The sequence below is a fragment of the Drosophila kikkawai genome, chromosome 2L (genome assembly GCF_030179895.1).
Source record: "Drosophila kikkawai strain 14028-0561.14 chromosome 2L, DkikHiC1v2, whole genome shotgun sequence".
NCBI lineage: Eukaryota > Metazoa > Arthropoda > Insecta > Diptera > Drosophilidae > Drosophila > Drosophila kikkawai.
In genome coordinates, this window is record NC_091728.1 from 26280669 (window position 1) to 26293980 (window position 13312).

Here is a 13312-nt window from a genome sequence, read left to right on the forward strand (position 1 = left end):
GAATTTCTACCTATGCTATGGACACGATTCACAAAAAACTGCGTAACATATCGGAGTGAATAAAAAATGATTATGATCAGCATGAAATTATCTTCTATTTGAACCTAAATGGTTGTTATAAAACTTTGTATTACTATTTTTTTAAAAGGGTGGGAAGTGAAAACTGATCAAAATTTACGAAAAATGACCAAATTTTGACCGCTTACATGTATATCCCCCCTTAAATAATTGGTCATTTCTTCTGTGAAAGCCATTTTCGACATTTTTTTTCGCTTTTCTTTACCTTTTAAAATTGGTGTGACCGTAGTCGTGTTACCAAAATAATCCAAGCAAAATTACACATATAGTGGTCTCTTTCAAGGTTTTAATGAAGTAGCTAATTAATGAAATCTGCATTAGAGTGTCATTCGGCCATTAAAAAGGAAAGCGCGTAAAGAGTACGTAAGAACGGGCGACGCCAGGTACCACCAAATTTACGTGAGACTGGCCAATCGTTTGCGCATTAATTAGAGACTTCATTAAAGATTTGACATCGCTATAGCGTTTTACACAAGTGCGAGCAAGACGACTATATGGCGCTCTAATGCATTAGAATAATGCATTAGCTACTTCATTGCCGCGATAATCGATAGATCTACATATTATATACTAGATACTCGATAACAAAATACGGGTTTAATGAAGAAAATTGTAATTGAAAAATGTATTAGCCAGCTCATTGACAGTATGGTCTCACAATGAGAATTTTATTTTTATATCATTTCGCTGGTTTTTTGAACTGGAAAAATATTAGAAAATTAGGAAAAATAATATGTTTTTCGAGGGCAAGGTTCTTACGCTGTAAAATTAATTTAAAAATTGTTTTTGGTAATAATTTAAAAAAATTTAAGCATTATAGGTTAAAAACATAAATTTAAAGGATTCTGCATTTATTTATGCAAGAATACTTCGACGAGGAATTCAGAAATTCATAGTAATACGCCTCGAATGGCGGCCGCTTTTTTTGTTTACCTTTTACGGTCGGTGTGACCGTAGTCGTATTACCAAAATAATCCAAGCAAAATTCAAGCCAAATTACACAAAATTACACATATAGTGGTCTCTTTCAAGGTTCTAATGAAGTAGCTAATTAATGAAAACTGCATTAGTGTATCATATGGGCATTATGAAAGCTCACCAGCCATTTTAAAAGGATCGTCGTCCCCAAGGCCCCACTAAAGGATCCCGCTGGAGAATGGTGCTATTCAAATGAGCAGAAAGCGGAAGCTTTTGCTATTTGCTTAGAGGACAGGTTCAAACCTTTTTTGTATGTCCCATATTTAAATACGCTTTCCAAATATATGGTAGTGCAGCGAAAACTAACTTGAACAAAATTAGGGTAGCGCAATCCGAGATCCTAAGGAAAATGTCTGGTATCCCAGACTCGCGGGACCTCTCGCGACCCCCGGCTACGCCCAGGATCGGCGTACGCTGGGTGGTCCACCCGGTCAGGCCTGACGGCTATGAGCCAGCCGGGAGGCCCCGGTCGAGAGCCATCATCCTCGCCGGAAACCTCCAGAGCTCGGACGAGACCCCGCCGGGCCGCGTCGAGCTGCGCACCACCGCATCGCCCAGACGACGACGGCCTTCGAGCCCCGCCTCCAACACGCGGCACATCGTCCCACTATACGGACGCGAACGGACGTAGGATCTACGACGCTCCCACCAACGGATTCGTGTCGGGCCGCTACACGCAATACTTCGCAGACTCCTTCCCCGACCGCCACCAGAGTCCATCCGGGTCATCCGACACGGAGGTGTATAACCCCTGCGATCGGGACGCCGACTACCGCTCGAGTTCCGAGGAGCGGGAAAGCCCCGAGAGCGACCAGGAGTTCGTCAGTGACGACGAGGACGAGCCGCCGGCCACCTACGTCGAGGACGTCACTGACGACGAGGATGAGCCACGACCCACCTACTCCGAGAGCTCCGCCGACGATCGGGAGGACGACGACAGCGTCCCACCGGAAGGTGCACAACATTACCGCTACACCGGAGAAGACCGGTACTGATATCAGCGGGGATCGTGGGCATACCTCATTCATACGATCTACGAGACCATCCAGGTCGAGGTCCCGTGGCGCCCATCCGAAAGCCCGATCGTCACCTTCCCGGCGTCCCCAGAGCACCTGTGCATTCTGGGCGCGGATACCCGCACTGTACCCGAGTACGCCAGGACCTGTGACGATTACGGCGTGCCGGGAAACCTGGCTCCGACACCGTCGAAGCCCGCAACGACGACCCAGTATGATGACCCTCCGCAAGACATCGAGATGCGGGACGCCACCCCTACCACCTCGGACTCCTCCAGCCGCCCACACCATCCAACGGGCAAGGCAATGGAGTGGGAGTCCGAGTCGAGCGATGACGAGGAGAGTACGGACCAGCGTTTCCGACGCAAGGAGCCGTCCTTGACACTGGTGCCCTACCAACCGCTACCCAAGCACGCACCAGTCGCTGCTGCGCCAAACCGGGTGACCGAGGAAGTCGACCCAAACCCCGTCCTCGAAGCCGCCACACCGCCTGCGGCAACCCCGAGGTCCAGCCCCCTCAGCGCCGCCATGAGTATGTCATCGGGGACCATCGGTCAGCTCCTAGACCAGATGCCAGCCGAGGCCTAGGAGCTGATCTGGGCCGTTCCAGAGGAATGGAACCCCGACGGACTCATTAGTCCACCTCAGGACTTCCGCGGCGGACGGGAGAGGAGCCCAGCACGCGCGAACTAGGACCCTCCGGAAGGCGAGCGCTATCCGCTACCGGACGGATGGGCTTACAACCGGCCGGACCGCCACGTTCCCGCCGTCGTGTGGCAGATGATTAACGCCCGACTAGCAGCCGCCCAGCACACCCGCCAACGCCTACGGGTGAGGACCGAGGAGAGGTCCTACCAAATCACCCTCCGACCCAGCGGAAGAGGGACCGTTTCTTTCGTTCCCCGAAGTGGGGAGAATTTGCCCCAGCTGCGTGCCGTGAATGCGGAGTCATCTCATATTTCTTATACTCTTATTGTTAAAATTAGGCTAAGTGTAAATATTTCTTATTATAATAGACTAACATTAAGGGGGTTTCCTGAATTAGGAGGCAAAAAAAATCGATTTTTTTTTTATTGCTTAAATCGATAGATAAACTATCTAAGAATATACCACAAAAATTTCAGAAGCCAATTCGAAGTATTTTCGAAGATACAGAGATGAAAGCAAAGGAGCGCCGGGTAGGTTTGCAGGCGCTTGGCGAACTTTGAGGCCCGTTTTCTCACTTTTAATTTTTACGATTCTTTCGAATTGGCGGGAAAGATAACAAAAAAACTTATTGACCGATTGAAACGAATAAAGGCTTATTCTCTTTAGAATTGAATTCTCTTCTATTTGAACTAAAACGGTTGTTGAAAACCGCTTTTTATATTTTTTACAGCATGTTAAAGTCAATATTTTTGCCTTAAACCACCAGTCTGCGGAAGGTGTGGAGACAGTCACTGGACGGGCTCTGAGGCCTGTAAGGCAGTCATCGCAGCGGATCTCTGCTGTGCTAACTGCGGAGAAGGCCATGCGGCATATGACAAAAAATGCCGTATCTTTGCATCTTTGCTTAAGAGAGTCCTCCCCAGAGAGAATTTGCCATTTAACAACTCAGGGAGAGGTGCCCGCAGACGTGATACTGCAATACCGTCGGCAATGCTTCAACCAGGGTTGTCGTATGCCCAACGGACGAGAGCCCAGCAGCAACAACCAGCCGCGCATACGGCCGCCTTTGAACTTCCTCCTGGATTCAGGCAGGCAAGCTATAACCTGCAGGACGACTTCCCAGTGCTAGGAAGCCGAGGCAGGTCTCATAATACTACAGCGCCACCCAACCCAGACTCTGATTGGGACATGACGAGGATAGTGACCATGCTTACCAGCCTCAAGGCCACTGTGGACCAATTGGCTTCCTCCTTAGCTACGATATCTCTTGTTGTAAGAGAGCTGAAAAGAGGAATGCCAACTATCCATGGGGACCCTTAAAGTGGGTATATGGAATGCCAGAAGTCTCCTTGCTAATCGAGAGGAGCTTCTGGTGTACCTCTCAAGACATAGCATTGACATTATGCTTGTGTCTGAGACCTTCCTTAAACACGGAGTATTCTTCAACATTCCTGGGTACTTCCTCCATAGAGCTGACTTCCCTGGCGCTGTAACCAGAGGTGGAGCTGCGATTTTGGTCAGAAGTGGACTGACCTACTTTCAGCACAACCCGATACGCCTGGGATTGGCACAGATGGCGATGATCACTCTCAACTCGCCTTTTGGAGATCTGGATGTGGCAGCGGTCTACCTTCCCCCTCGCCCCACATGGACATGTGATGGATTTGAGGCTCTGCTTAACCTTTGTGGAGATAAAGCCATCTTAGGAGGAGACTTCAACGCCAAGCACCGCAACTGGGGCAACTTCCGAGCTGACAGGCGAGGCACAATGCTGGTTGAGGCCCTGGATAACACGAACACACAAATCCTGGCCACTGGCAGACCTACGTGCTTTCCCTGCAACGGCAGAACCCCTTCTGCTCTGGATTTCGCCCTACTTAAAGGACTCCATGGACGTCGGCTGACTATTAATGAATCCTTTGAGCTTAGCTCGGATCATATCCCACTCATAGTCAACCTACACCTGCCAGGAAGCGCTTATGTGCCAAGAAGGACGCTCCTGCCCCCCGGATCTGACGTCAGGATGTTTAAAAGAACCTTGGAGGACTCAATACACCTGCATATGGAGATTAACTCTGCCGAGGACGTAGATGACGCTGCCATACTTCTGGAGGATAAAATCAAGGCTGCAGCAGAGCTCGCAATGCCCCCGGACAGAAGCCGCCACTCTGTGCCCCGCTTTTCTCTACCACCGGAAATCAGGGCACTGATTGACACCAAACACAGGCTCAGGAGGGAATACTCCAGGACTCATGAAGCCAGGGTGCTGAGGGTGTACCGAAGACTGGCACACCGGGTCAGGAAGCTGCTGAGACTTCTACGTCAGGAGCGCATTGACAAGGAGCTCCAGGAGGCAACACCAGACAGGGACACGGACTACGCGCTTTGGAAACTTGCCGGGCAGAGTAAAAGGCAAGTAACCCCCAAGTTTCCTGTGAGAAAAGCGGATGGAAATTGGGCAAAGTCACCACAGGACCGAGCGGAAGCCTTCGCCGAAAGTCTGGAGGAGCGATTTACCCCTTTTGCAACATCCTCTCAGGAAAGGACGGAAAAGGTCCGTGCTTCTCTAGAAATACCTCACCAAATGACGCCTCCCATTTCACCGATCCTGCTTCCAGAAGTGCGGGCCAGGATCAGGAAGTTGAAGAACCGGAAGTCGCCAGGAGCGGATGGCATCACCAATAGAGTTGCTAAACTCCTTCCGGTTAAGGCACTCCTCTTCCTGGTCCTGGTATACAATGCTGCTTTAAGACTCGGACACTTCCCGCTCTCCTGGAAAAACGCAAACGTGGTAATGATCCACAAAAAGGGGAAATGCTGCAACAACGTAGCCAACTATAGACCGATCAGCCTCCTTCCCACGTTTGCCAAGGTGTTCGAGAGGTGCATACTTGACAGGATCCAGAGGCTACCTGAAGTCATCGAGGCGATACCAAGACACCAGTTCGGATTTCTGAAAGGACATGGTACTCCTGAACAGCTCCACCGAGTCGTCGATTTTATTGTCGAGGGGTACCAAAGGAACCAGTATGTCGTGGCTGCATTTCTCGATATCCAGCAGGCTTTCGACAGGGTCTGGCACGAGGGGCTTCTGTCCAAGATCAAAGAGCTCCTGCCACCACAGCTCTTTGAGATCATCTGCAGCTACCTCAAGGATAGGAGCTTCCAGGTGGTGCAGGATGGAGTTTCCTCCTCCACCAGGAATATCAGAGCTGGTGTCCCTCAAGGAAGCGTATTAGGACCCACGCTCTACAATCTATTCGCTCATGATGCCCCGCTTCATCTAAGCTCTGAGCGTGCGTGTGCTGCTACATATGCAGACGACTCCGCAGTATTGGCTAGATCCAGCTGCATCTATAGTGCCACTGATAAACTTCAGATTCTCCTCAAGAGGTTTGAAAACTGGGCCTGTAGGTGGAATGTGGCCATCAATACGGAGAAGTGTGCGGTGGTCACATACACCCTGAAGCGAAGCACATGCCCAGGTGTCTTCCTTCACGGCCAGCTTCTGCCACAACTTGTGGAACACACATACCTGGGACTGGTGCTTGATAAGAGACTGACGTTCAGCACACATATCAAGCAGATTAGGGCTAAATTGGAAAACACTGCCAGGCGCATTAGCTGGCTCACAGGCCCTAAATCGAAGCTGAGCCTTAGGTGCAAGACTCGCCTGTACCAGTCCCTACTGGCACCGATTTGGCAATACGGAGTGGCTGTATATGGCACTGCAGCCAGATCGCATCTGCGAAGGATACAAGCCTTCCAAGCCAGATTCCTAAGGCGTATTACAGGTGCTGAGTGGTATATCAGGAACCGGGATATACGGACAGAGCTACATGTCCCTGCTGTGGGAGACTCCATAAACACCATTGCCGCCCGACACCGAACCAGGTTAATTCGACACCCCAACCCGCTGGCGAGAGCTCTGCCAGCTGCGAGAGGAAGACGACGACTTAGGAGAGTCATCATACGGGAGCTGCCCACCCGGCGAATAACCTAGTTAAATATTTTTTTTGAATTGTTTCCTCTGCTACATATTATTGGACCAATGATTTAATAGTAGATATTAAGCTTAATGCAGCAAAGCTTTTAAAACCAATAAATATTATGCGAAAAAAAAAAAAAAAAAAAAAAAAAAAAAAAAAAAACTCATGTGATATGGGTATTTACCTAGCAGATCTTCAGAGAAATTTTCAAATTAGACCAGTTAATTTGTAAGGCGATCGTTATTGCCCAGAAGCCCAGGAAGCTGGTTTTGCTAATTAACACTCAAACTTGGAAAGGCGAAACAAAAATGTAAAAAAAATCAAACCAAGGCTAGCTATTCTAGATCTAGAAGGGGTGGATGTTCCTTAAGAAATAAAAACTATTTATTTTTTTGATCAAACAAAATTTTTATTGAAACAATTTTATTTTTTTAATCAAATCTAATGATTATCTTTAAAAATAAAATAAAAATTTTAAACATAATTATTACCATTTAATTTAGCTGTATCAGCCATTCTAATAATTTTTGACCTGATTTCTGGCAAAATTGACTGCCCCGCTTTACTAAGTCTCTTAAATTTTTGTGTTCCGGGTAGGCAATTAAGATCATTGGAGCCATTTCCTACTCCGTTCTGTAGAACGAATTACGCCCTAAATGAGCCTATTATAACTAGGGCTTTAACCTATTTTTACAAATTACCGCCCAACGCGATTGGACCCAACCTCCCCCAGAGATTTGGTAAAAAAACAATTGTATTTACATTTAGCTCATAATACAACTTAGGATTAAATTTAAGACTTATGTAGCCAGTTAAGGAGTCCCTCCGTTAGCGAATGAATAATTGAAATGAAATTACCGGTACACCGGAGAAGACAGGTACTGGTATCAGCGGGGCATACCTCATCTACACGATCTACGAGACCATCCAGGTCGAGGTCCCGTGGCGCCCATCCGAAAGCCCGATCGCCACCTTCCCGGCGTCCACAGAGCACCTCTGCATTCTAGGCGCGGATACCCACACTGTACCCGAGTACGCCAGGACCGGTGACGTTTACGGCGTGCCGGGAAACCTGGCCCCGACACCGTCGAAGCCCGCAACTACGACCCAGGATGATGACCCTCCGCAGGACATCGAGATGCGAGACGCCACCCCTACCACCTCGGACTCCTCCAGCCGCCCACACCATCCAACGGGCAAGGCAATGGAGTGGGAGTCCGAGTCGAGCGAGTCAGCTCCTGGACCAGATACCAGCCGAGGCCTAGGAGCTGATCTGGGCCGTTCCAGAGGAATGGAATCCCGACGGACTCATTAGTCCACCTTAGGACTTCCGCGGCGGACGGGAGAGGAACCCAGCACGCGCGAACCAGGACCCTCCGGAAGGCGAGCGCTATCCGCTTCCGTACGGATGGGCTTACAACCGGCCGGACCGCGACGTTCCCGCCGTCGTGTGGCAGACGATCACCGCCCAGCACACCCCCCAACGCCTTCGGGTAAGGACCGAGGAGAGGTCCTACCAAATCACCCTCCGACCCAGCGGAAGAGGGACCGTTTCTTTCGTTCCCCGAAGTGGGGAGGAGATGTAACGCCCCAAATTCTGGGGCGCACAATTTGCCCCAGCTGCGTGCCGTGAATGCGGAGTCATCTCATATTTCTTATACTCTTATTGTTAAAATTTGGCTAAGTGTAGATATTTCTTATTATAATAGACTAAGATTAAATAGAGATTCAAAGAAAACCTACGTGGGAGTCGAAGTTAAGTGCCCTACGTGTAGCCCTACGGAAGCCATTCGAGAAATTTTTATTTATACATAAATTATAAATAAAGTAAAGAGAAAATGTCATATGATGATAATTATCATTGCAAAGAGCTGCAATGCGCAAGCTTGGGCAAGAAGCACAAAAAGAGTTAGAAAAACTAAATGTGCCATTGCCCATAATTGCGAACATAACAGGATCAAACCAAATAAGACGCGCAAAGCGCCAAAAGGCGGCAATAAGTGCATTAAAAAATTTGAAAAGCAAAGTCCTGCCTACAGATCATAAAGAACAAGAGACTGCAGCTAAAATTGATTAACAAAAAGAGACTGCAGCTAGATTAGAAGAAATCAAGGAACAACTGCCGCAGAGTAATTTCAAGAGCGAGCATTTGAAGATATTTCACAAAATATTGCTTTTAAATGAAGTTTTAGATTTTGAGAACGGACCAATACACCCAAAGCAATGCCCGGACTGCAAAGTTTTTTTCAGTTCTTCTCGGGCAACACATAAATGCCCTGCAAAAAATGCAACCTTAATGTGCATTTGTGCTTTTAAAACGAATTCAAATTTATCCATGCTGGGGCATGCGAACAATTGCAAAAGAATGCGTCCAAAAGGACTTAAACGTAGACAATATTACAGATACACAAGATTTGTAATATTTATTTGGTAAGTCAAGATTTCAATGGATTCTACATGTAAACTAAACAAACAAATGTTCATTATAGTGCCTTGGAGTCCTCACCATTCTCTTCGACGGCTTTTATGAAACTGCACTCAAGAAGATCTGCTAGTGCGCTCTCCCTAAGTGTAATTAAGTGTATATATTAACGTATATATTAAGTGTATATATTACATAACCAGCCTCTCAGGCTGGAGATGGTCTTGCAATTATAAAGAAAAACCAAAAGAGAAACCGAAAACAGAGAGGCAGAGAGAGCAAGAGATGATGATGAAAGGGTAGGCAATGAGGGAGAGAGGATAATTTGGGGACACGTATAACGCTTCGATTCAGTATTTACTTTAGATTCACTTTTATTTACTTGAAGATGTTCAACTAAATAAGATAATATAATTAATACTGCTTAAATACAAAAAGAAAAACAAATTTACTTAATAGGAAAAAAATAAAGTTTAAAAATTATATATACATAACACCCTGTGGTTCCACAGACAGGCTAAATTCGAAACCAAATCAACAAAAGATAGCCTCACATTTACCCCAATAACACCCATGGAAGTTACAGCCCAAATGAAATCACTACAGAACAACAAGGCCCCTGGGCAGGATCAAGTTGATAACAAAACCTTAAAAGCCCTTCCGTTTAAAGCAATTATCTACTTCACTAACATCTACAACGCTATGTTCAGAGTAGGGTATTTTCCTGCCCAGTGGAAACATGCCCTGATCACGATGATCAGAAAACCTGGCAAGTCAGTCTACGAAACCTCCTCCTATAGACCCAGCAGTCTACTCTCAGGATTTTCTAAATTATTCGAGACTCTTATAATGGACAGGATGTTCAAACACGAAGATTTTGCCAAAGCACTTCCATCACACCAGTTTGGATTTAGAAAGGGACACAACACGGAGAAACAACTTGCAAGGACTACACAATTCATATTAAAAGCCTGTGGCACGAGGGACTCCTCTTAAAACTAATAAAGCTTCTTCCGTACAAAATCTTTAAAGTCCTAGAAAGTTACTTAATTAACAGAACTTTTGAAGTCAATGGACCACATGGCACAACCCCACATACAGGACAAATAAGAGCTGGAGTGCCGCAAGGCAGTGTCCTCAGCCCAATACTCTACAATATATATACCTCTGACATCCCTCTCCCTCACCTAATACTTAAACCCTCAATATTCCAAGAACCACCCGAGAACATATGCTGATGACACGATAATCCTCTGTGCTGGAAAGGAGGCCAGAAGAGCAGTAAACACAAATCAGGACTACTTAAAATTCCTAATGGAATGGGCCACCAAATGGTGCATAACCCTAAACCCGACTAAAACCACACATGTTCTATTTACCCAGCGCGGTATAGGCAATGGAATCTCAAAACTCTCGCCTCTTATGAATGGTCAAAAAGTCAAAAATGACACAAAGCATAAATACCTTGGACTTACTTTAGACAGAAAACTAAACCTATGTGCACACACAAAGGAACTTATTGGCAAAATTAGAACTGCAACAAAAAAACTAGACTGGATAATAGGAAATGACAGGACGCTCTCTAAACCAAACAAAATGCTGATAGCTAAACAAACAATAGCGCCCCTATGGCAATACGCCCTTCCTATCTGGGGCGCCTTAGTTTCAAAATCCCAATTTTTCAAAATTGAGATACAACAGAACATACTGCTGCGGAAAATTGCCAAAGCCAGTAGGTATGTTACGAATGCGGACATCAGAAACCAATACAACTTTGAACCAATAAGCGAAACCTACAAGAAAGCCTCGGAAAGACTCGCAACAACCTTAGCAACCCACCCAAATATAGATGCAATAAACATTATCATTAATCCCTACAACCCTCTGAGAATTGAAAGACCAAGGTACAAATGCCAATTAATAGAACACATTGAGCCACACAAAAGAAAACTCATAGAAGACTTTCCTGATATCCGCGACTCACCATTTGCACCCTACCAGCAAGATCTGCCCACGCTAATAGAGTTTGAACAAACAGGAACCTGCCGTTACTACAGAGAAAAAATCAAGGAATACTATGAAGCAATTGAAGAAAGGGACAGAAAAGCCTATGAGAGAGCCAAGGCCAAGGGCATCGACAAAGAAAGACCCAGCGTAGACTGGATCAATAACTTGGCCCGCGACCTCAGAAAAGGGAAATCAACCAGATGGCAAACACATAAACTCATTAGATATGAACCAGATTACATACAGAGACTAGTGATGACTCCACTCCAGCCGCATGAATACCCTCCACCCACCCAGGAAGAAATACTAGACACAAACATGAGGAAGATTCATAACAAACTAATAGACATGATCACAGAAGAAGATGACCTAACAAGCAGTACCAACCGACCAACACTACTCTACTGGGGACACCACACACTTAGGAAATTTGACCGAGATGTAGGCGCCTATGACATAGACTTAATGGGAGAAGACCTAAAGAGAGATACTGCTAGACTGGCAGTTGAAAAATGCAAAAACACAATAACCATACTCGAATAAATAAGCCAAGAAGCAAACAAAAACTGATGTAGATGCACCATAACAACAGCAACATCAAGCAAAACCAATTTAATACCACCATCCCATAACCCTAAACCATCCATTCCCCTAACCCCCCTATATCAATGTCAATGTCATAACAAATATGTCCACCAACCTGCACATCTACCTTCCGCCCATAAAACCTCAAAATAACTACTAATTTATAGGTTGCCTTGACTTATTTGAATTTTGACAGAAAATAGTAGTAGATAATCAAAACAAAAAAGCTGTTTTATTCGTTTAATAAATCCAATAAAATGTCCTCATGAAAACGCTTTAAACCGAAATTAAAGAATACAATGAACAATAGATTCAATGAATATTTAAAATTAGTTCCATATAAGATTAAATTCTCAGAATTGTTTTTTCATCACAGAAATGTTGAAAATTTTGGGAGTTTCAACTTTGGCGTCGAATTCCAAAGACATGGGCAATGGTCCACGATTGGGACTATTTTTTAGTAGTGCCGTGATGTATTGAGAGTAGGTCCTACCGAAAATAATAAAGGTAAGTCCAATTATAAAGGCCACGTAATTCAAAATGTCGGCAAACATCGGTTTTTTGTATTCTTAGGTATACCGCGGAACCTGTAGGTGATGGAAAATAATTTTGTATGGGACTTTTACTCAGGAGCACCCAAATATCATGGAAAACTTGAAATGGTTCGTGGAAATTTCACAAAGTTTAATTTTGTGTTCCTGTGTAATGGCCAAACTAAATAAATAAACAAACAAACATTAAAAGAAAATGCTGCTGTAGCGCCAGAAAGAAGATGAAAATAAAAACATGACCTAGATAATGTTTTTAAAACCATTCCAATCGTAATCGGCTGCTGAGTGATTTCCCCTGGGCGGTGGCCCGCTTTATATAGGGCCTGGCGTGGTCCAGTGTGCCCGTCGCCTATGCTGGTTTTGGCCGTACTAGTGTGATCAGCCTCCGTTCGGCCCAGTGTGACCCTATTCTCACACATGTGGCACCTGCGCGCACTCCATTCAAATCTTTCTCATAATTTTTCCATGTCGCTAATTGTTCCTAAGTTTTTTTCTAGTTCTTATTACTATATTTTTGTGCGCGTATGCGCGTCACAAGTTAAAAGTTACAAAAATAAAAACAACAACAGTTTTATTTTTTGCTTTCGTAAAAGGAAGTTTTCGCCAAAGCCTATATTGCCTGTTTATACTATTCTGATACTAGAGATTTCATTAAAGATTTTACAGCGCTAAAGTGTTTTACACTATAGCGAGCAAGATGACTATATGGCACTTTAATGTATTAGCTACTTCAACAAAATATAGTAAATATATTTATTGGACCAATAACAAATACGGTTTTAGTAAAGACAATTGTAATTAAAAAGTGGTCTCACGATTAGAATTTTCTTTTTATATCATTTCCCTGGTTTTTGAACTAAAAAAATATTAGAAAATTAGAAAATATAATATGTTTTGCGGTGGCAAGGTTCTGTAAAATTAATTAAAATTTTTTTTTGGTAATAATTTAAAAACAACAATTTTAAGGATTCTGCATTTATTTATACAAGAATACTGCGAAATTCATAGTAATACGGCGCCGTTTTTTTTTTGTTTACC

At 44.9% G+C, this 13312-nt stretch overlaps 1 protein-coding gene across 1 annotated transcript; it reads left to right on the forward strand.

Annotated features, from left to right (window-relative positions):
* Positions 1-1502: 1502 nt before the first annotated feature.
* LOC138928426 (germ cell nuclear acidic protein-like) lies at positions 1503-2660 on the forward strand. The gene is made up of 2 exons (XM_070285499.1): positions 1503-2044; positions 2135-2660. The coding sequence occupies exons 1-2, from the start codon at positions 1503-1505 to the stop codon at positions 2658-2660; spliced, it is 1068 nt and encodes a 355-aa protein (XP_070141600.1).
* Positions 2661-13312: the final 10652 nt, after the last annotated feature.